Source organism: Trachinotus anak, unplaced genomic scaffold (assembly GCF_046630095.1).
Source record: "Trachinotus anak isolate AG129_WGS33_773 ecotype Australia unplaced genomic scaffold, CSIRO_AGI_Tana_v1 ptg000002l, whole genome shotgun sequence".
NCBI lineage: Eukaryota > Metazoa > Chordata > Actinopteri > Carangiformes > Carangidae > Trachinotus > Trachinotus anak.
The window spans coordinates 16635735-16659588 of NW_027273853.1; the positions used below are offsets into that span (position 1 = coordinate 16635735).

Sequence of the window (23854 nt, forward strand, 5' to 3'; positions counted from 1 at the left end):
TATTAAATATCCCCTCGCTGATATATGCAATTAAATGAATCCCCCACAACTGGAGTAAAGAACCCAGACACTAAACTAACGAGAGAGATGCACCAAAGTGAAAAACAAATGTGTACAAATTAAAATCAAAGAAACAATCAAACAGAAAAGAGAAACCCTATTTCAGCCAGTCCCATCCAATCCCATCATCACATCATCACACGTCACAAACCAGAACTCCACATGTCATGAGGGAAACAGATACAATTACAGTTTAATAAAATAACGTACAATTAGTTAGTGATATAAATATAATAAAATAAAGTGGAATGGATCCAAATAAAATGGACTGAAGATAAATCTCAGTCATTACACATCAATACATGCCCACCAGATCTTCTGGAAAGTTGCAGTTGCACCTGTATTGTTGTGCTTTGCTTTCTTGATATTGCCATTTGGTTCCTTCATGTTGTTATTCTGCTATTGCTACTTCTGTCCACTCTGTACATGTTACACATTGCATGTCCGATTGCCCTGGTAGTGGGGTCCTTCCTTTGTTTCTCCTCCTCCTTTTCAGAGATTGCAAAGTCCTTTGAGGCAAATTTGATCTTTGAATATTTTTAAAATTGCCTTGACTTAACTAAGTTGTTAATATTCATGGAGTACAGAAAAAAGTGTGCTTCTTAACATTTTTCTGACAGAGGAAACTCTGATTTCCAGTTTGCAAAGTACTTTGTCCCAGCAATTCTACTAAGTAGAAGCAATTATAGTTTATAGTCTTTGAGCTCAGGTCACTCAAAATCCTCTGACATACAATTCTGTTCGAACTGAGATCTGCAACCAATCCTGTTTCCATGTCTGTGACAAAGCCAACTTGTCTTGAGTCCCAAGTCAGATTCAGGTCTTGAGAGTCTCACATGACCTGAGATGGTTCTTGGATGGTCAGAGTATGATCTTCTGCATGTGCATGAGATGACAACCACTAGTAATGTACCAAAACCCTTTGTTATGCTGATGTACCGTTGGACTCATCACATGAACACATTTTGTTAAAACGCTGGTGCTCCAAACATGTGGAGTCAAGAGGACAGGCATGGATGAGACTACCTGGAAAAAGTAAACACCGTACAAACCCTCGCTTTGTATTATTAAACAATTAGTTGCCTCTTTTTGTGTATTAAAGGCACGGGCTGGTGGCTCTGAAATGCTGTCGCCCTCGTTGATGTCTCTGCGCCACATTGCTCATCTCATTTCAATTTGCATAGACATAAAAAAGGTCTCGCTCCATACATGGCAGGGAATATAGAAACATTGGACAACTGTTGTGTATGTTTTGTTCTTGTCAGTTGTCAGTTTTACTTTAACTTGACAAGCTTATCATCAACAAAACTCAACAAACTCAAGTTGTAGTCAGTTTCACAAGTCAAGATTTCAGAGTGGACGGGGCAGATTTGTGCACAACACATTTTGAATGTTTTGTTTTGTGTGTGTGTGTGTGTGTGTGTGTGTGCATGTAATCGTTGAAAGTTGCTCACTAAAGACTGATTTCAGCAGTATCATTAAAGGTAGTCAAATACGATGCAAAGGTCAGTGAACTGACTCCATTTAGGGATCCATCCTTTCATAGTCACAGGTGGAGGTGGAAAACCAAAACAAAGAAGAAGCTAATTATAGATAAAGAAGAAGATCGTTTTTTAAGATGAGCAGTATGGACAAGAAGGTTGATATACAGCAGCCACATTGGGCTTGCAAAAAACAAAAAAAAAAAGAGCAAGCAGGAGTAGCAAGCAAAAGAACTCCCTCTGCTCGATTGAATCCACAAGCACAAATCCTACTGAATCAAATATTAATTACACTCACAAGTGTGTCATCACTCACTCCCACATCCTGTTCCGCTCTTACAAATCTGTCCATGCATCCTTTAAAATCTTCACTTGCACTCACACATATTTGCTTTATGTTCAGTCAATACTGATGTTTATGCTAAACTTCCAGACAGTCTGTCCTACAGCCATGAGCATACAATGTCAGCTATGTAATACTGTTATACATGCATATGTTAAACTTGATCTGCGAACTATCATTTTTTTTTATTTTGAAATCCTTTTGCCCAGTGATGCTCCATGTCTTCAGGTTGACACAAAACCATAAAACAGCTCTTTGTTTAGCCTTTAGAGTCTTTTGGTTACTACTGTAATCTCATGCATGAACAAACAAAAAGCATGATTACAGTGTATCTCCTAATCATGCTAATCACTTTGGTCGTCATTTTGGTGGAGATCGTATCAAATGCTGACCTCCAGACATCTATGAGTAGATCACTGGATGGAACAAAAAGTTGACAACTCATCTCCTCTTTAATCTCATTAACACAGCTGCAACTCATTGTTCAGGAATTTCTTACTGGTGGTGACACTTCAAGGACTGCGTTCATTTCCTACTCGCTGTCAGTCCTCTGAGGAACTATATGGAGAGGCAATGTTACACTAACTGAGCCACAGAGACTGAGATTCTCCCTGCTAACAAACCATGTATGTGAACCTCAGGTTAACATTTTAGTCACACAGTGTGATATGGAGCTGCAATGCAGAAGGAAATTTATGAAGGAACATATTGTACCATGTAAAAAGATCAGTGCCCTCAGGTTGAATGACTGGTGCACTGGCATCTCAACAGAGACAGATCAGGAGTGCAACAAAGGGTTTGCCACAAAGAGCTCTTTTACTGTAACAACTATAGAGTCGGGACAGGCAGCTTGGGCCTTAAATGTTAAACATTAACACGATTGCATGTACATAGTAAAACACATGCGCTCTGAAGTGTTTTTAGAGTGTGAACTGCCGGAAAACAACAGTGATGAAACAAACAAAAAACGTGTGTTTGGTCACTATTATTGTCACTGAGACAACTCTTCATCACAGTTCTTGCGTGTATTATGTTTATTTCCACACTGCCTGTGTGAACAAGCCACGTTAGCTTTCCATGGGATGATTGATCTCTGTGTCCTGCTTCGCTCCTTCAGCCTATCCGAGTGAGCTTCAAATCCAGATTACCACATGTCAACAAAGCGAAGCAGCCCCCAAAGATCTAGGGGAAAGGTTGACACTTGACTCACTTATTCAAAAGGAATCACTCCAACAAGTTGGTTCTCTCCAACTAGCCTGACTGAACACTCGTCCCTTGTCTAAGCTATACAGTAAATCTTGTTTATATCTTGCAACCAATTAAATAAGTGAGTTTATCTCTTTTGTCAGGTTGTGAGTCACCTTGCATTTTGAAACATTTTGTATTATGAATGCCTAAGTTTAACATTATCAGATGCCCATTTATCTGACAGAAAATAGACAGAAAACTTATCTATAAATCACAATCAATTAATTGTGTAAGTCAAATCTTCTTGCAAAAATGCACAACATTCATTGGTTCCATCCAAGCAGGGGCTTAGTTTGTTAGATTTTATTTTTGTGTCACTATTTTGAGAATGTTTCTCATTATTTCGAGACACTAAACTATTTCTTTGTTTGGCAGAAAAGGTCTCCCATGTGCTAAAAGAGAAAGGGGGCCCACCGACGCTGCAGTAGTGTAGAGCCAGACCCAGATTTTGGTGCAACGCCAATGAGCACTAGTCCTAGACAAGGTAAGGAATTATCTCCATATTAACTACACAGAATGTAAAGCGTTTATTTACTCATATATTTCAGCCGATTGTGCATATTACATGTCAACGTTTTAAAAAAAAAAGTATAAACATTTCCATGTGACTCTTGAACGCAACATGCAGGCCCCCTCCTCCTGTGATTGGTCAGTTGGGCACAGCTGTCTGTGACGCTGCAGGCAGCAGCAGGTGTGGACGGTCAGTCTGTCGTGGTTTGTTTTTTCACTTTATTTTGCTCTGACTGTCGGAGCCTGCAGTCTCATGCCACCGCGTTTGGTTAAAGTGAAGCGGGTCCTCGTCCAGGTCTGGGTGTGAGGCGAGCCCCTTTTATATATGTGTGTGTGTGTGTGGGGGGGGTGCTCTCTTGTTAAGATGTCGTCGGCCCAACATGACGAGACCTCCAGTCAGCTCAATAAGTTTGAGAAACTGTCGTGGAGACCCTCCATCCGAGACTCAGGTTTGTAAACAGCACCGACCTCTCTGCTGTCTGACGCCGCTAGCAGAAGCAAACAGCGGACTAAAGCTGGCAGCCATCGCTGGTTTAGTCTTTGTGTGCACCGGGATGCTCATTTGTCTGTGAGTTAGCGGGGCTAGCTGTACAGCACACAGGCCAAAGTTAGCTAAAGCTGCTACGGAAGAGAGCAAAAATTAGTGAGTGAATGAGCCCCAAGAGCCATCCACAGAGCCATTGTTATTGTCTTCAAATAGAGTTTAACATATGAGAGACCGACAGGAAGATAGTGGGGGAGGCGGATTAGCTACCAGGAGGGGACACTGCTGACAACAGAGCACACACAACGTTAGCTCTACCTCACTGATACAGCTCAGAAAATAGACATTACTTATATGCAATAGTGGGATTATAAACCTTAAACTCTGTATATTTGATGTGTCAAGCGGCCTTCAACTCCACAAAAAGTTAGGCGAGACAGAAATGACACATTTTGCATTATCATTAACAACATGCTAGGTGGATGTGTTGACACTGAAGTTAAAGACAGGCAATATTAACTCCCCACTGTTCTGGTGATAAACAAACTCTCAAAAAGGATTCTGTTTCCTCGACAGCACATGAATCCTCCAGAGGTTGGTATGTCATTAGTCCAACCTCGGAAATACAAGCAGTACGTTAACTTTTCATATTTCAGTCTGCTTCCGTGTGACTCTCCCCTTGCTGTTTGGCGACTGATTTACAGGCTCTAAGAAGCGGGCACGGTGGCTTCAGGCTCGACGCATCTTCTCCCCTTCCTGCCCCAACCTGCGGATCCCCAACAGGTTTCTGAGAGAAGGTGCTGAAACTGCATGACCTCCCCCTCTGACCTTTTTGTCTCACAGAAGGAAAACATGTCAATATAAATTGACTCAGTGATCCTGCTCCTGTGAAATACATAGTGTATCTTTAACTGTTGTAAACCTCACCAAGTGCTCTGTCTTTCACAGTTATTTTAAGGTAAAGAAAATAAGCCTACATTTGAGGAGGACAAGATTGACACAGTGTTGTCTTATATTTAGGAGCAAAGATGTTTTTTGGTTGCCGTCTCCATTTCATTTCACATTTACATCAGGGTCGCAAAACATCTTTCAATCTTTACCTTGTTCCTCCCACAGGACACTGTGTACCTCCTGCCCGGAGTGGACACCGCTGTGTTGCAGACAGCACCAACCTGTACGTGTTTGGAGGCTACAACCCAGACTTTGAGGAGGCGGGCGGGTCAGAGAATGAAGACTATCCTCTTTTCAGGGAGCTTTGGCGGTTTCATTTTGCCACAGCCACGTGGCAACAAGTCCGCACAGAAGGTTACATGCCCACAGAGCTGGCCTCTATGTCAGGTAAAACCTGCTGCTGGTCTTATTTAAAGGAACCCTATGGAGCGTTTGGCCGCTAGGCTAGGGCTTTGGAGCAATGTTTTTGCAAGTGTGTCAATGCTACAGGTGGCTGTAATGCACCAGGAAACAAAGCAATGTGCCAGCAAATGCTGTAAAGAAAAAGTCTGCTAGCAAGTAAACACAGATGTAAACAATTTAGCTTTCAAACATGTATAAGAAAAATCTTCCTTGTTAATGTTTTATGAGGATGAAAGTACATCACACCTCTAGGATACAAGGAGTAACACTAAAAATGAATAGTTCACAGGAAAACTCCTCAGGACACATTTAATCTGTGTAAACTGACACACTGCAAACAATCAGTGTGTTTACATGAATTTAAGCAACCAGATTACAGTCAGCCCTCTGCAGTAACCTGATCTCTTCAGTGTCTCAGTGCCAAATGTAGCTTCTCTTAGTTTATCATGATGAGTGAAACTTTAGCTATAATAAAAAGAAAAACACTTGTGACGTGAAAGTTTTGCAAAACCTTTTTTATTTAAATGTTTTGGATGCTGTTTTGTTGACATAAACTTGTCGTCCTCATCTCTCCACTTTCATTGGCTCATTTCTACTTTGTACACTTTGTGTTATAGCCATTAGCTCTTGATATGCATCAACAACCTCTACGGATCACATCACCCTCGCACTAGTGGCGAGCATTTGCATACACATGCTGGTGGAAATTGATCTACAAACAACATGGGGGTCCTCTTACTGAAATATATTTCCACAGCACCTCTAGAGGGTCAAAATTTCACAGGAAACCTCACAGAATTTTCCTATTTCATGTACTGTAATTATGAAAGAGTACCTCAAAGCTCTAGGGAGTTAAATGGACCAGTGCGTAGATCTGAGCCAACTGTACCAGGGAAACTCTGCAAGATATTAAAATTGTAGTAGAGACTGATTGAGTTGGTGTCTGTGGCTTTCAGCTGTTTTACACGGCAACAACCTGCTTGTGTTTGGTGGCACTGGGATTCCATTTGGTGAAAACAATGGCAACGATGTCCACGTTTGCAATGTTCAGTACAAACGATGGAACCTGCTCAACTGCAGAGGGAAGAAGCCCAACAAGATCTACGGGCAGGTAAGAGTGTTTGTCTCGTTAAAGCTGGTTGAATGTGCAGCTTAAGTCCTAAAATATTTTTCTGCGTTATCGTTTATTAACAACTCTGATATTTTTTCCATACACAAATATCTATAAGTAGTCTTTGTTTTCCAGGCAATGGTCATCATAAATGGCTACCTCTATGTGTTCGGAGGGACAACAGGCTACCTTTACAGCACTGACCTGCACAGGTTGGACCTGACCACCAGAGAATGGACCCACCTCAAACCCAACAACGCACCCTCAGATCTACCTGAGGAGAGGTCAGTCAACACAGATCATTTTAACAACTAGTGTTTGACCTGTTCCCTTAATATTAATTCAGATGTACTGAAAATGAATGCCTGACTTTACAGATACAGACATGAGCTAGCTCATGATGGACAGAGAATATACATTTTAGGAGGGGGGACTTCCTGGACATCATATCCCCTGGACAAGGTGAGAGACTTCACAGGTTTTTCGTAAACAAAGTAAGTGTTAACTTCTTCATTTTATCTATTTATTTTGATACTATTTGTCTTCATCAGATTCATGCATATAACCTGGAGACAAATTACTGGGAGGAGATAATCACCAAACCCCATGAAAAAATAGGTTTGTGATCTACGTTTAGCTGTTTTCTTTTGCTGAATGAAGGAGTTGAAAATGAATTCACTTTATCATATTTTCCATTATCATGACAGGATATCCCGCTGCCCGTCGCTGTCACAGCTGTGTGCAGGTCAAAGATGGTAAGGAGTATTTCACACACCATTATCTGGTCACACATCTGAACTGTTGAGTTTTTTTTGTTTGTTATGTTTTACCATGTCTCACTCTGTTTTCATTCCCAGAGGTGTTTATATGTGGGGGTTATAATGGAGAGCTGATCCTGTCGGACCTGTGGAAGATCAACCTGCAGACGTTTCAGTGGACCAAGCTGCCTGCCGTCATGCCAGAACCAGCCTACTTTCACTGTGCTGCAGTCACTCCAGTTAGTAAAATCTACACAGTTACACACCAGCTTTATTTACTGTAGGGTTGCTACTAACGATTCCTGATTATTTTTTCAATAAAGTGGTTGTTCAGTCTATAAAATGAAAAATGTCCATCACCATTTCTCAGAGACAGAGACATCTTCATATCTTGTTTCGTCTGACCAGCCACCCAAAGATCAAATATATTCAATTCACAATGATTTTAAAACAGAAGAGCAGCAAATCATCACATTGGTAAAACTGAAAGCAGAGAACATTTGGACTTTTTGCTTTAAAATTTCTTAAATGATGACTAGAAAAAAAACTGTTGCTAGTTAACTTTATGTCAATTGACAATGCAGCTCTAATCTCCTGTACTGTTCCTCTCCTGCAGGCCGGCTGTATGTATGTCCACGGCGGTGTTGTCAACATGTCCGGGAACCGAAGGACTGGCTCTTTGTACAAAGTGTGGTTGGTGGTGCCCAGCCTGCTGGAACTGACCTGGGAAAAACTGCTGAAAACTTTCCCTCACTTAGCCCAGCTGTCCACCCTTCAGCTGCTCAGCCTGGGACTGACACACACACTAATTCAGCGGCTCAAATAAGAGGGAGCACAGAGACTGAAGGAGGCGGTATGTGATGGAGCATGGAGCAGCACTGGCTCTAATATCACTGATAACTAGGCAAAAAAAAGTTCCTGAAACAAAGTCTGATGTCAGATGGTTATGAAAATACTTTGAATGCCTTTAAACTCTAGTCTTATGTAAATGTGTGCTTTTTTTATGCGAAGTGCAATGTTTTAAGTTTCTCTGTATGTGAACATGTCAGATTGAACTTTGCACGTACCCATCAGAGGCCATGCATCAGTGTGGAAACCAGAGTCACTGTATGCTGATTTCCACTTCCTTGTCGCTCAGAGGTATCTTGGGCAATACATTTATGTAGTGCACACCTCAGTTTTGTTTTGTTTTTTTAACCACACATCACTGTCACAGAAACTTGTGGAGCATGAGCAGAAATTGTTAAATTTTAAAAAGACCATTTTGTGAAAGGCAAGATGAATGTTGTTTCTGCTCGAGTAATTTTAGCTTCTGTTCAGAGGCCGAGGTACGCTTGTTTCACTGTTGAAGTGAAGACACGTCGCTTCCAGTCAGCTGCTGCTACGCCCACTGTGACATAGGGAAGGTTAAAAACAACTGCAGTTTCAAACAGGAGAAATTTGTGACCAGTTTGCATCCTTAGAGACACTTAAATTTTGAGAGTGAAATTCTCTGAAAAGTGGCACACTCCTGATAATGCATGTTATAACTGTGATACCTCTTATCAGTCTAACTAGGTCAATTATTTAAGGCATCATGTTTTAGCCTCAAGGACTTTCTGATTGTATGCTAGTATCGCGCTGCGATTAAATTGAAAAAAAGTCCCCCTCACTGGTCACGTTAGGCCTTGTGATCAGATGAAAACCCAAAGGCTTCTTTAAATAACATCTGTGACATGCATCACTGTGAATATTGTGCCTCCTCAATCCTCTCTTTTTGAAAAATGAAGCGGAGTAAGTTAGGAATGAATTTACACACCTGTAGCTCCACAGCGATTCTTGAGCCTTTTTATTTCTTCATTTGGTGCCTTCTGAATTACCAAAATATCACACATTGTTTATTTTAACTCTGTTTTTGAGACTTGTATTTTTTTAGTCACTCTCTGAACTGTGTACATGAAGGCCTTTTTTCCCCATGTGATTTACCTGGTGCTCTCTATGTGAGTCTATTGTTGCTGAACTCATGATTAATCAGGAGATACCACTGCCACTAAAGTTTTTCCATTAAGTTAAATCCACAGAGACATTTTACCTATTTATTTTTCTCACTGTGCTGCTGTTATTTTTTTTTTTACACAACTTTGAATTGTAGCAGATCATGTAGCTGTATTTCTTTTTCACCCTATTTTACTGTCATTTCAGTTCTCACTCTATGCCTCAATTCCACTTTAACCAATATTATTAGTGTTTTTTTTTTTTACTTAACTTTTGGTCTTATTTTTCTAGAGAACGATGTGCTGTAGTGCAACTAGTAACAAGATATGAGTAGTATGTGAGGAGCGTGTCAGGCGTACTCAGGATGTAAAATACTGTGGTCAGACTCAGTCTGTAGAGCTCCGCAAAATTCACTATCATTAAAATGTCAGCAGGCTCAGTCATTTCTGTGAAATCAGACTTAGGTATATCCTGCATGATTTTGATGAAAACACATCTCTTGCTATTACTGTGGACTGTAAATCCTGAATACTGTAGTAATACTTCCAGCTGCTTGTAACTAGTCACATACTTTTCTTTCAACTGTTTGGTTTATCTCTATTGAATTTTAATATTGAGTGGAGTATCCCAGCAGCATTTTATTCCACACATTCACTGTAACTGTGTTGGTACAATATCCAGCTAAACTCATCTGAAAGTTAATGTATCATAATTTCCTTTTCACATTCAAAATCCCACTTTTTCCTGAGTTTGACATGTTATGGCCTTATTTATATCTTATTGTGAGGCAACAGTCCGCTTCACTACATGATCAGACTACATTGCTTAAGATTGAGATGTTTATATTTGCATCATCCTTGATGTTAATGAAAGTTAAATGATCTCTTTTGCATGTTAGTATGGTGTGCATGTCACTTTACATAAACCCTTGGGAGAAAGAGTGAATATCTCCTCAAAGACAATTATGGCTATAATGTACATCATGTTTTGTAATTCCTGTCTGTACAAACAATAAAAACACGGGCAGCCGGTTTTTCAGAATTTTGTATTGTCAGATATTGACATTTTTCTTGCAATGCACAGCCAGCCATGCCACTTTTTCAACTATATTATTACAAAAAAATGTCACCTATTTCATTTACTCTAATAGACATGTACCATTTTTTTACATTGGAGTTAAAAAGTGTACAAATGTATCACAAGAATACTTTAAACAAAATACCATTATTGCAATTTCTTTACATCATTACAACCATCTGTATTATAAAAATACTGCTTCTCTCCCTGTCACCCCAGTTAACAAAGATCATAAGGACACGACACAAAGTCACATATGTTAGCTTTCCTACTGTACTTTTTTTCAGTAGTATGAGTAATATGTTTGTGCAGTCAAAAATTACATTTTTCAGTTTTCTCATTTGTATAATTCAGGATACAGCATTAGAAACAGATAAATAAAATAAAAGTCACATGATCAGTTAGTGATAATCTCAGCAGGATAAAATATCACCAACAGGGAGTGGTATTGAATTTGCACATTTAGTTTCTGCCAGGCTTTAAAATGCTACTGATCCACACTCAACAGCCTGCTGGAGATGGAGCGAAGTAATACAGAGCCAGTAGGATAAGGTAGACAACCACCAGAGCCGTACCTGAGAAAAAACAAGACAGGAAATAAAGGTGAATAGAAGGTTTACATGCCTCTCCCTGTTGTTGCAGGATGTCATTCTATCAAACTATCATATTAGGACAGGTCATCTAACTTTAGTCAGTGTTAATATTTTATAGGCAGATCTGCTGAGTTATCCAGATAACTTAATAAACATCCTCAGCTTTATTGACTGATATAAAAAGAGACCAGTGTGTACTTGACTGAATCAACATAGAGACTGTAAAGTAAACCAAATGCTTACAACTGGTTTTCAAAACAAAAATGGGATGACAGGCAATGTCAGGGAATGAATCTAAAACCTTTTGGTTAATGTCCTCTTTCGTTCACATGCACATGGGAATTGTTGGTTTTCCAAATAAAGGTCTAATTAGGCTGTATTAATTTTAAAATACTTGAAACCCACCTTGAAAATAATCAGACTTGCCATCCATGAAGATGTAGTTGACCACAATCACACTGAAGATGCTGGCCCACAGGTGCAAGTCACTGAAAAGCAGCACAAATCCCACATCCTACACAAAGCAGAGATGATGTTTGATCACAGGAAACTATAAAAAGGCAAAAATTTAATATTTATATGAATTAATCGATGATGTAAATAAAGGGAAAGGTATCTTACATAGAAAGCATTAAATAAGACCAGGATTGGAATCTGTAGCATGCAGACCTGCACAGCAATACAGCCTCCCACCTCCAAACTGAAAAAGAAACAACATTTAGATATAGATATCACTTCTTAACCTGTCCAGGTACTTTCTTCGATGAGGCATGATTTACCTAAGACTGATGTTGTTTTGGAGTGCAAACTGGATCCCATTAACAATCTCTGGGATCTCAGGAACCATAGCGAGAACTGTCACCCCAATGAAATACTGGAGAAAGAAGGAGAAGTGTTAGCACAAGGAAAACGATCAAATAAAAACTGTCTGAGCACGCTCAGATGCACGTCTCATCCTGACCTGAGAGAAGTTGGGTTGGTTTAGTATGGGCTGGATGTGCTCAGTGGCAAGATCAGCACAGGCAGACGTGAGCACAGTGGCCATGACGAGGATGACCAGAGACCTCCACCGTGACCAATGGACCACCGCACCATGGTGGCCAGTGACTGTGCAGACATACACGAAGAGATAATGGTATGGTAAATAAACATTCGATGGATGAACCCTAACTGCGACCATGAGAATGATTCATACCGTGTCCTTCTCCAACATGGATGTTGTAAATGTAGGAGTGTGTCTTCAGAGTGAATATCAGACCAATGATGTAGGCAACTGGCAAGAGGGCGGACACTGTGTACACCAATGGCCTGACGACAAGAACACACAATAAATGAGAGGGAAGAAATATACGGAGGGCATTACAGCTTACTGAATTTACTTACTGAAACTCAAAGGACCATCTGATAATTTAGCATGTTTTCACCTATTTACTTTAAGTATATTATACCTTAGTTTTGAGAGACCTGAAACTTTCTTGAGGAAAGTCTTGCTGTAAAACTTATATTTCTTGCACATGTCCTTGTTATCATTTGATGATAATGCAGCTGTGAACAGGGAATATTTTGAAAACTACTTGTTGGTGCGTTCAGGGATATTCCTAAGATGTGAGACTTTAAAGGATGGAAAACAAGAAAAGGTGGACATTGTTGTGAACTCTTGACATTTGGATGTCGGAGCTTCCTTGAATGCACCAACAAGAAGGCGTTTTCTAAGAGCCTCTGTTCACAGTATTGTGGCAATAGTGCAACTTTGCCACTAGTGATGTTTCCATTAATAGTTACATTATAGCACGTTTCAAGGTTCTGCAAGTGATTTTCATACTGTATCGAATCTAACCAAAGAGCTCCATGGAGGGACCACATCAATCCACAAAAGTATTACACGAAAAGTAAAACAGTAGTGATGGTTGTAGTGGTAGTTATTTCCAATTTGTAGTTCAAAGGTTAAAACATGCAAAACCACTGTTATGGTCCATTAATTTCTTTACATGATTATATATATAAAAATTTAAAAAAAATAAAAAATTCTTACTCAACATGGCTGTGGAAGAGTGTACCGTTATTCTGTTGAATGAAAATAATTAAAAGAAAATTACATCATACATAGTACAGTGTCTTTATGTCAGTGCATGTTAGGATGTGTTTCCTGGCAACTGATGCTGACCAGATCGTAGTGGCAGTTGTGGCAGACAAACGGTCCACTGCTGTTGCTCGTGCTGTTTCCTCCAGTGGAGTTGGTGCAAGCATCACAAACCAGGTTCCCATAAGCCTTGGAGAACAACGTGGGGGCAAATACACCTGCCATTGACAGTTAGGAGGGTGGTTCAATTTAAGACATTTTGGTATTGCTTTTAAAGTATATGGCAGTAGATTTTAGTCTTGGCAGACAGAAATAGACGTGTACAGCTGGTTCTGTCACTGCCATCATCACCTGAGCAACTATTGTGCAATTTCATTCTGGTGACTCGATCTATGCGTGAATCTTTTTTTATCACATGGCTTTCTGATTTCTAGACGCTCTGATGGCAACTCCATTAAGGCAACTCCATGTACACATTATTTAGACATGGAAACCAATTTCAAAATCACTGAATTTACAAATTATTTAACACCAATATTTAGCGTTTTATAGCCACTAGTTGAACTATTTTTTATTTGATTATTTAATGTCCACTGGAGATCAGTGTGACTCAATCATGTACATTTTTTAGAATCTCTTTTTACTAAAACTCATTTAAACATGTTTAGGAGGAAAAAACAGGTCTAAACTGCTGCTGCTAGTTTCCTTTCTTGTAGGTGATGCAAGCAGGCATTGTGGAGCATGTCTGAGAATGACCGCACAGCTTTTCCTGATAAAGAAACTGCAGCAAACTAAATGTGAGTAACTGAGTTTGCTAGTGAGTTAGGAGCCAGTTTCATGAGGTGGTTGGCATCTAAAAATATAGCAAGAAGGGAGAAAATTGTTTCTTACAGCTCCCTCATAAAAAGTTCTGTGCTGTAGCTGCTGTTATTATCACCGCCTGTGTCTGACATCTTCCAAAGATGTGCAACTGGGTGACAGTGTATTGATTTTTGGAGATTTACCTCCTACAGAGATGAAAAGCAAAGCAGAGCTGACTCCTGTAGAGCGACTGTTGAATCTTTGCTCACTGTGTCTCAGCCCACCGATTATCATGCAGATGCCCTGAGAGAAGGACAAAGCAAAGAGCCTCATTCAAACATATCGGGTGTTGTATGTCTGAACATGATTTTTGTGGCATTAACACTGATTTAATGAACTGCTCACGGAGTCTACAGGTTGAAATGACGCCTTTAAGGAAGTGGACTGACACAGCAATTCATTCACATTGGTGAGGCAAGAAAATGTATTGAGAATTGTGTTTTGTTTTTAGTTAAGGACTTTAAAAATGTAAAATGTGAGTTAAATGCAGGTTGGCTCACAGGAATAAAGAGGATGCATCCGAGCAGCGTGCCAGTTAGCGCTGCTTTAACAATCTCCTGCAGACACGGGTTGGCTGCGTGGTGACCTCTGAGCAGGGCTGTGATGTAAAAGGTCAGTTCTGTGATGGAGCCAAAGGTAGCGTTCACCACTGCCCCCACAGCAAAGTTACTCTGGGCTGAGATACTGCAAATGGAAAAATTATCAACAACCAACATCAGAAGTACTTGGTATAAAATTATTGGTAACTCTGGCATGTTTGGTATAAAGGTGTGTTTCAAGGCAATGAAAACAGCTCACCTGGCAATGCCCATACCAATGTAATAAGACAAAGGTATGATGGAGCAAGTTGCAATGGCGAACTTGACATCAGAACTGGCGTACTGGTTTTCTCTGTCTATATATCCAATTACTATGGCAACTATTACTAGAGGGAGCAGGTCTGAGGTGGGTGGTCAAAGATGATAACAGGTCTTCATGTCACACACACTGACACACACAGGCCTCACATATATTGGTAAAGGATACTGACAGCAAACACATTGATTCCATCAACAGTGTACTTGTAGTAGTACCAGTTTGCAGCATGGTAGCAGCACAGCAGCGCTCTCGTCTCATAGCCATGATGCTACAGGTCAGGTAAAAGATAAAGAAACTGGTGAATGAGCATCAAACCAATGCTGATCAATCTCTCCGTTTATGTGCTATGACTGATAAATACTAATTCTCTCCCTTGCCTTCCTCTGTGAGCAGGAGGACACTGACACATCCTCAGGAGGCAAGAGAAGAATGACAACCAGGGTCCGTGCATTCATCTTGGAAACAGGTATGGTGAAGACCAGGATCCAGGACAGGAAGCAGGCCAGGGAATGAATGACCGCGAGAGGAGGGTATCCCAGCAGCAGCCATGTGTAGGTGGAGAAACGATGCTACACAAAAAAGAGGCACACCGGGTAATGATATCCTACACTTGATTTCCATGTAGCAAATATCAGCTAATGATGTGCAGACTGGTGTTCATGTACGTTCTATATGCATATTTTATATTTCTTTAAGTGTGGAACGTTACCCAGAAGGGAGTGCGCGGAGGTCGTCCTGGCATCTCTGGGACAGGCACCTCTGTGGGTGAAGGCAGCAGAACTGGTGAGTTATCCTCCACCCCATCTATGCTGCACTCACAGTCTGGTGCTTGCTCACAACATCTCCTCAGTGTGTTTCCAATCTGAGGAAACACAACCAGAGGAAAGTTTGATTTTCTTTATCATTCAAGTACAAAAACTCAACTGAACAGATGTCTTTACTGGGAGCATCAAAACCCAAGTAATAGCCAGAGAGAACAGCACAAAGTTTTACATTTGATGAATTTGGGTATTGGATTTCTGGTTGAACAATTGGTTGACATCACATAACACATAATGTATAATACCAGCAGGTTAGAATACAAGTAACGAACGTGAAGACATCAGGGTAGTTTGGTTTCACATGATGATACAGTCACAATTATTATAATAATTATTATAGTTGATGAATCATTCCAGTCAAAGGGCAATATGTGTGTATTTTAGCTCAAAACAATTGAATATGAATTTTTACCAACAGAATTAATTGAAATAACAGTTTTGACATGATGTCAAAGATGTCTTTGTATTGTGTATTGATGTATTGTGTTGCAGAGACATCTACTGAAATTGGCATGCTAACCAGCTAGCCATCTTGAAATACAACTTTGTCCCTCAAGAGTCACTAAAGAGTCACTGCAGCATCCAGTCAGTCCAGTAACAATCCCTCTTTGTAACTGTGAGAACACTATAACCTGTGTTGCAGCCATCCTATCTCTGCAACTTTCCTCCACTCTTTCCTCAAGCTCAGCTATAGATGCTGCTGCTCTACCTGCTCTGACCTTTACTCCTGTCGTCACTACATCTTCCCCGTCTCTCTGACTGGGCAGACTGGGTTTGAGATCGTCATTTTCAGTCTTACCACAACCAAAGCAAACAACCTGTGTGGAAAACAGTATTCCCCAATCCATGCAGGTTTGGCAACATGTCAACAACTATTCTACATTCTTTACTGGCTTAAAGGAGAAATGTTTCCCAACACTTAACACCTACTCACAGCTCTTTCCTCCATCACTGACGGACTGCAAATGTAAGTAGGTGTGTTTGTGTTTCTGTCAGGCTTCTTTCTGCAGCTTGTGAGTCACCGGTATTATTATCAAACCAGCTCAGATGTACATGTAAACTTTAAATAAACTGTAGGCACCTTCTCAATGCGAATCTTCCTCTTCTTTAAAGGTTCTGTTAACGAGATTTTAAACAATAATATAGCAGCAAACAACTACTTTCTATGCAGAGGTATAGTGGAATAATTGTGTCCTGAGCAGAGAATGAAATCACACCTCCTCTGTGTGTGTTGTAATCTGAGTTTCTCTGGTCTTTGTTTTGGTTGCCAGTCTGGTAGCACGAGGGTGTCAGTTAAACCGCTGGTTCTCCCCGCGTTTATGAACACACAGGCACCGCCCACATGCAAGATGGCACATTGCAGTTCGCAGCTCTCCGGTGAAAGTGACTCTGCAGAATTTCCTCCACTTGAGCTAAAAAGGCCTCCGACAAAGTAAGAGTAAAACCAAACCACAGGTGGACTGACCATGCTCAATTCTCAGTTGGCCAGTGGACCATCAAAACATCCAAAAAGTTTTTAAAGTTTTTACCAACTCATCACATCAGTGTCTATACCGGCTCCGTCATTGTCGTTACCAGCTCCGTCTGTGTCATTCATGAGACTGGTCCCAGTGGATAAGTACAAGGGGTTGTGGCCAAACGTAGCATCTAGTGGCAGTGATGATTTACAGAACCCTTACTGCCTAACTTAATGAGCAGAGCAGAGGAATTTTGATGAGAATCTATTCAACTGTGTTCAAAGTGTCAGCTGCAGCTTCATAAATGTTTTGCAATAACATGTTGCTATAAATGGCTGGTAGTGTTGCAGGCTTGTGGTGTTATTCAGAAAAATAAGACTTCTGCTTTCATGACCACAAGTTGGGGGGTGGGGTGCATCTACCTAATTTCAGTTTGTCAAAAAAGGAAAAGAAACAACAGGAGGAATGTTCCGAAGTGTTAACTAGAATCAATTTCAAGCAGTACCTCATGGATTGACTTGCCGAATGGCCATAGGAAATAGCAGGACAACTTCCAGCAAAGCTTGCCTAAAGATAGAGAGGAAGAAAAGAATCAGGGGTAATGGCTGATGATCAATAGTAAGCACGATCATTATTCTTTGTTGATTAGCTCACCTACCGTATGGTACACCAGTGATTGTGATAAACATAAGTATGCTGACCAGGAAATATGCAAGGGAGACCCACCAACCAAAGAGAAACACATACGCTACATTTCCACATGTGATGAGATGACCTGACATCAGGAAGACAAACAGACAAAAACCATTAGTGAAAGGCTGACAAGTTCTTCAGCAGCCACATTAAAAGGATTTCTCCGTTTAAATTATATACAGTATACAGGATACTTTACAGTTTAGATTTTTAACCATTTCTTTTCTCAGTAATAATGAAATTGTAGTTGTCAAGTTATTGCTGAGTCCTGGGAAAACAGCAACATCTCTTAAAACAAGTCAGATGGGGCGTTCAGACAGGTTGTATGCAAATAGCATAGCTTCGGTCAAACCACTCCCCTTGAAAATGACTTCAGGGTCATGGGACTCAACTGAAGCACAGACCGGAGCCCGGCCCAGAACCATATGGTCTGGAGGAAGGATGTGCTTGCCTCAGTGTACCACAGGGGATGAGTACGTGATTTAGAAACTCACTTTGAAACTTATTTAGAAGGCACACAGAAATATTATTACCCAAACTATCTATTGTGATCAGTTTTTCTGATTATTGAGAGATTATTTGTAACATTTTTGATCCCCTTGCTTTTGATTTTACCTCCAAATAAAGTGTTGAGTTATGTGGCTGAACTGTTGTTTACAACTTGTATGATCTTTTCACCACTCATTTCCTGCCCCATCAGATATTGTTGCAGTGTTCTCAGATCTCAGCGATCACTTTCATGAGTACAATGTTACCACAACAAACACAAATAATGAAAATGAAAATGGAAAATAAGGTCCAAGTTGTAATGAACTGGAATTATCCATTAACAAAAAACTTGCACACCACACAAGGACAATAACCTTTACCTGGACCTGAATGTGGCTTAATGACATTCAGTTCAGAGTAGAGCTCTTTCACAACCTCTGACCTGTCTTCAAACGGACGCTCTGTCACATGGCTCTTCCATTTTCTAAAGCCAAACTGACAGACATAGACACACAAACATCACATATTGAGTTTACCAGCTCTTCAAACCACTTTCATTTTCCAGGGTAAACCTTCAGACTTCTCACCCTGTAGTTGTTGACCAGTTTGTTGGCTTCCACTTCATTCTCTGCTCTGATGGTTTTCTTGCTTTGAATCTCCTCCCAGCTGTCATCACAAGCATTATGGCTTGAACCTAAAATGAAAAGCAACAAGATAACATAAATGTTTACAAACTACTAGCATTTGCTGTTAAAAAAAACCCCGAAATAAGTTGGTACCCGGTACTCACATTCGTGTGTGGACATGCACTTTGTTGTGCAAAGCGCAGGGCATATGGAGTGATGTGTTGGTGGAGTGCAGGTGTCCGGTGAATTAAGTCGTTGACCTTGGCAATGGATCTGTTCATGATTGTAACCGGTGTGGGGATCATGCTCCGATGACGGATCTGCAGCACCAAGCAAGAAACTAATTACTCTAAGATAACTAAAAGATGTTTCAGATACTCAAAGAGTAAATAGCCAAAATATTGATCAACATTATGATAGAATTAATAATAATACATAGACAATTCTGTATGTGTTGAAATTATTGTGCACTACTGAATAAATACATAAATCTAATGTTTTAGTATAGCAGTAACTGTACAATAGCTTTTAGATTATCAATTTATTAATAAAGGAGCCTAAACCTGTGATTTTTTTAGACTGTTACTCAGTCACGCAGTCAACAGTTTGGTCTATATTAGTTTTTTATTAAGTTTAGTTTAAATCAAGCAGTTTTCATTTAAACACTGCTGCTTTTCTGCTATCAAGCAAGTCTTTGTCTTGAGAACAACGTCCTCGTGCTCTGACTTATTGCGGCTCTGTGTCAGTTACACACTGTATCTGCACTGCAGTCCATTCCCTACAGTGCAGAGTTAGAGGGGGTGAGTTAAATTACTGGCACACTCAACATACACTGTACAGTCCAGCTCAATACTGGCACAGCTGGTGGCTCAGATGTCTTGGAATCACATTGGAAAAAATCCACATCACACACACACACACTTTAAAAAATCATCACCCACCCCAACCCCCAACCTCTAAGACTTCAGCGACAAAGACATTACACACATCGCACTCATAATAGCACATGACGCATGGCATCCCCTCAGTCATTGCATGCATGTTTTTGCCTGGCTGTAAATGCATTATTGCATTATTACTGACTGTACAGCATTTATGTCCACACAATCCATGCATTTGTATCTGTGAGAGTCTTTCTTTAGATTAATATATGTGTCGATGACTTGAGGCTTGTACAATACACTGTGAAAAACTACCTTCCCCTTCTATCTGTGAACTGATTACCACCTCTGACAGGCTAACAAGGCTGCATTTTTTCTGCAGGGAAACCAGAGGTGTGACAGTAATTAAGTAAAGGGTAAAAATTGTCTTGGATCATTCAGTCTTTTTTGATTTTCCAGGGTTTGTCTCAACCAAAACACGGCCTTGATTAATGAACGAATTCTAACAAACCACTGGCATCATGAAACAAGCAAGCACAATAATCAGGACTTCCCCCTTTTATATCAGTTCAGAGTAGTCCTCGTACTTTTAGGTACAAGTAGTCTTGTTTTGTTTCCTCTTTCTGTGTCCATATTTGCTTACTGAAGTGTAACACATGCTACCGAAGGTGAATGTTTGTGCATTGACAGAGGGGGTTTGGCAGCATTATCTTGATTCATGACTCATAGCTGCGTTCTTCTGGTTAAGGTCTTCAAGGTTAAGAATTAATGTGAAGTCTTACAATAGTTTCTGACAGTTAATCACTTCCTTACACACTGATAACTGATTTCATCAGTAGCAGTGAAGACATGAAAGAGAGACCTTTTGTTCCTTTGTTTATCATTAGTCACATAGATAAATGCATGAATGACTTCAAGTCGATTCATCAATTCAGGACAGAACTCATGAACATACATTGGGTAACTTGCCTACATTAGACTTCCAGATTTAGCAGTTTTTTTTTAAAACAGATATGTTGCTGACACAAGTGAAGAAGGAGGAGGAGGACTGAAGCAATTGTTACCTTAATCAATTAGTTAATCAGCTATTCTGATAATCAATTATGCCATCGTTTATGCTACTTATCAAGCAAAAATGTCAAACATTCCCTGGTTCCAGCTTCTCCAAAAGTAATTTTCTGTATTTCTTTGTTATACCACTAGAAATCTAATCTATATAGGATTTTGGTACTGTTGGGACTTTGAGGAGAAAAAAAAACACAATCAATTTGAAAATGTCACCATGGGCCTTAGAAAACTGTGATGGTCTATATTTCTCTACTTTCTGACATGTTATATACATTCATTGAAAAAATAATCAATAGATTAATCCATAATGAAAATAACCAGTTGCACCTATGTAATTTGGGCAGTTACAGGATGTCAGCAGCAAACATTACAACTACTAAAATTGACTTCAAGACTGATTAAAAAAAAAAAAAAGAAAAAAAAAAAAAAGACATTCATTCTTATACAACCTTGACCCTTGACATTTTGGCACAGATTGAGACAGAATTGGCAAACACACACACACACACACACACACACACACACACACACACACACACACACACACACACACACTGTGAGAATCACCTCGTAATCAATACGACGTGACTGTCCAGCAGCTCTGTCAACACGGAGCTGACCGTCCTTACTCTTAACCACATAATAATATCAAGGTAGATAACAGCTACTGTATACAACATGCTAACATTTAAAATGGAGAAGGCACTGACTGTGCTGCTGAACACACAGTCGGCTTCCTACAAATAAAGTTTTTTCATCCTGTCACGCCAATCGCCAGCTTCAGACGCTCACCGTGAGTGTGTTCAGGCGGCCTCCTCCTTCGGCCGCTCATGTCGGAGCCCTGTGTGGATGATAGAGACATGTCCGCCGGTGAAAACACCGTTAAGTCTTATATCAGCCCAACGACCGCCTGACCCGCTCCTCTGCTCGGTGAACATACGCCGCGCACGCACTGATTCGCGGAGGATTCGGTCGCTTGGAATTGTGGGAAATGTAGGCCACCATGATTGCGCACCTAACACTAATATGGAGAAATACTCGCTCATAAGTAACGTCCTGCATTCAGAATTGTTGTCATGTAGCCTAGCAACAAAAGATAGGATCAAAAGTTAAAATAAATAAATAAATAATTGATGCTCTAATTGTCTATCTATTACAATGCATAATTTTATAAAAACCTTTAGTTATTCAGGTGAGTCCCGTTGAGATAGAAATCTTGTTTTCAAGAGAGAAATTAAATACAAAACTATATATACAGGTATTTGATAACATATAATTGTAAAATCCAAATCACCTGTGCAGCTGCTGTCAAATACTTGTCGTGTAAAAACTACATTTCTCTCTGAAAAATCAAAGAGAATCACAGTATCACCAAATTATTTAATCCCATTGATTCTTTTTGTCTGTGTCTTGAAAAAAATGAATGGCTAGATGCAATAAAATTCCAATTTAATTCAGTTAAATAAAGACAATAACTAGCTAGATAACTAGCTAGCTATAGAATACTTTATTAATTCCTTGGAGAAATTCCAATTGTTTAGTGGCTTATTAATGTATTCAGTTAAGCCTGAGATAGTGGGCTACTATTTGGGAAGAACAAGTGACAAAGAAGTAAGGTTGCAACTTAGTGCCTGTCTGGAGTCAAGAGCATGCGACTTCAACCCTAGCATGCAACTTCAACCCTTGTTAAAAATCTAGTGTAATGGACGGGGATCTTAGTTTCAGCGATCACAACCAAATCTGCATTTTGGCATCTCAAAAACATAGCTAGGGTCAGAGACTATGTGTCTAACCAAGACTTAGAGAAACTTACTCATGTCTTTATATTCTCCAGAGTTGAAGATTGCAATGCTCTACTCACTGGTTTAAACTAAGAAAAGAGAGCATATTACTCCAATTCACAGGTCTTTCACTGGCTTCCAGTCAAATACAGAATTGAATTCAAAATTCTAACTTTTACTTACTGTTACTTACAAGTCACTAAATGGTGTGGGCCCTAAATATATTTCTGAAATGTTCAATGCATATAAACCCAATAGGTCTCTAAGAACTGAAGGACCTGGTTAGTTTGTGGTGCCTAGATTTAAAACTAAGGGTGAAATGGCTTTCAGCCACTATGCTCCCTGCTGCTGGAACCAGCTCCCAATAGATATCAACTCTGCCCAAACCATATGGGTTTTTAAACCCATATGGTTTGGGCATATGGGTTAAGATAAGATAAGATAAAAACTGCTCTGTTCTCCACTGCCTTTATAATCTTTGTTTTTCAGTTCAATTTAATTTTGTAATTTCTACTTGTAACCTCAAAGGCACCTGTTTAGCAAGGTCATATACTCTTTAAGTGGGGTGATAGAGGTTGAACTTATTGTTCTTCACAAGGGTAAAGGTTACATTCAGTAAGCTTCCCTTTTTCACTGCAAACTATCTGCTGCTACAATAACCAGTCTATTACAGCAGGTAAACTTACCTACAATTTGGCACAGGAAGACACAACTTAGTTCTGAGGAAATGATATACACATCCCCAGTCTTGTGGCTTGTCCTCTATCTCCACGTCATCTGAACCTTTAACTGTTAAGTTATAAGTGTAAGACAAATTGCTACCTACTGTAAATAATATCAAGTCCTGTATGTTGTGCACTAGCAAAATAAATACAAAAAATAGTGACAAATAAAGCTTCAGGCCACATAGACCTTTGAAAAGGTTTTTGTGACCCGGACTTGCAAATATATATTTTAATGTCAAACTGTCATCCACTACGGTGACCTGATCTGATAGGACACACGTGCTTCATCCCCATGTCCCACCCCTACGACTGATCTTGTGTAGCTGCCAAAAGGCTTATCAAACATTACATAATACACCCCTGAAGGGTATAGGTGTCTAGTAAAAGACAGGGAGCCTTGATTGGAGGTTACTGGCCTTGGGGGTGGGGTTTTTTTTAAGATCAAGTCTAGTCATATAAAAATGTGGCAGCATACATAAGTGGTACATTTGAGGACTGTCCAGGTTAAACTGCTGTGAAACC

General features: G+C 39.9%; 2 protein-coding genes across 4 annotated transcripts; one reads left to right on the top strand and one right to left on the bottom strand.

Moving 5' to 3' along the window:
* The first annotated feature begins 3534 nt into the window (after positions 1–3534).
* On the top strand, positions 3535–10363 carry LOC139635213 (kelch domain-containing protein 10-like). Of its 2 annotated transcripts, none has more exons than XM_071502329.1 (10): positions 3535–3616; positions 4831–4923; positions 5243–5464; positions 6436–6590; positions 6726–6874; positions 6968–7052; positions 7142–7208; positions 7298–7345; positions 7448–7587; positions 7965–8317. In XM_071502329.1, the coding sequence occupies exons 1-10, from the start codon at positions 3595–3597 to the stop codon at positions 8172–8174; spliced, it is 1191 nt and encodes a 396-aa protein (XP_071358430.1). In that variant the 5' UTR covers positions 3535–3594; the 3' UTR covers positions 8175–8317. The 2 variants fall into 2 exon arrangements, with proteins under 2 accessions (XP_071358430.1, XP_071358422.1); XM_071502321.1 differs by lacking the exon at positions 3535–3616 and adding an exon at positions 3798–4091 and having other exon boundaries at positions 7965–10363.
* Positions 10354–21780, bottom strand: LOC139635207 (uncharacterized). 2 transcript variants are annotated; one of them, XM_071502308.1, is made up of 20 exons: positions 21619–21780; positions 19042–19197; positions 18839–18945; positions 18632–18746; positions 17728–17844; positions 17575–17636; positions 15501–15653; positions 15169–15360; positions 14960–15059; positions 14732–14873; positions 14434–14617; positions 14077–14176; positions 13157–13290; positions 13025–13056; positions 12188–12300; positions 11954–12099; positions 11772–11866; positions 11614–11692; positions 11398–11506; positions 10354–10974 (listed from the first exon to the last, which is right to left on the bottom strand). In XM_071502308.1, exons 1-20 carry the CDS (start codon positions 21686–21688, stop codon positions 10901–10903), a joined length of 2280 nt encoding a protein of 759 aa, XP_071358409.1. In that variant the 5' UTR covers positions 21689–21780; the 3' UTR covers positions 10354–10900. The 2 variants fall into 2 exon arrangements, 1 of the variants encoding a protein (XP_071358409.1); XR_011694144.1 differs by lacking the exons at positions 10354–10974; positions 11398–11506; positions 11614–11692; positions 13025–13056.
* Positions 21781–23854: the final 2074 nt, after the last annotated feature.

Excerpts from the sequence above, each read along its gene's own strand:
- LOC139635213 (XM_071502321.1), top strand. The coding sequence starts at position 3,968 with ATGTGTGTGTGTGTGTGGGGGGGGTGCTCTCTTGTTAAGATGTCGTCG. Across the intron at positions 4,924-5,242 it reads CAACAGGTTTCTGAGAGAAG|GACACTGTGTACCTCCTGCC; the intron begins GTGCTGAAACTG and ends TTCCTCCCACAG. Across the intron at positions 6,591-6,725 it reads CCAACAAGATCTACGGGCAG|GCAATGGTCATCATAAATGG; the intron begins GTAAGAGTGTTT and ends TTTGTTTTCCAG.
- LOC139635207 (XM_071502308.1), bottom strand. The coding sequence starts at position 21,688 with ATGTCTCTATCATCCACACAGGGCTCCGACATGAGCGGCCGAAGGAGG. Across the intron at positions 18,946-19,041 it reads GTGCATGTCCACACACGAAT|GTTCAAGCCATAATGCTTGT; the intron begins GTGAGTACCGGG and ends TTTTCATTTTAG. Across the intron at positions 14,177-14,433 it reads GATGCATCCTCTTTATTCCT|GGCATCTGCATGATAATCGG; the intron begins GTGAGCCAACCT and ends TCCTTCTCTCAG.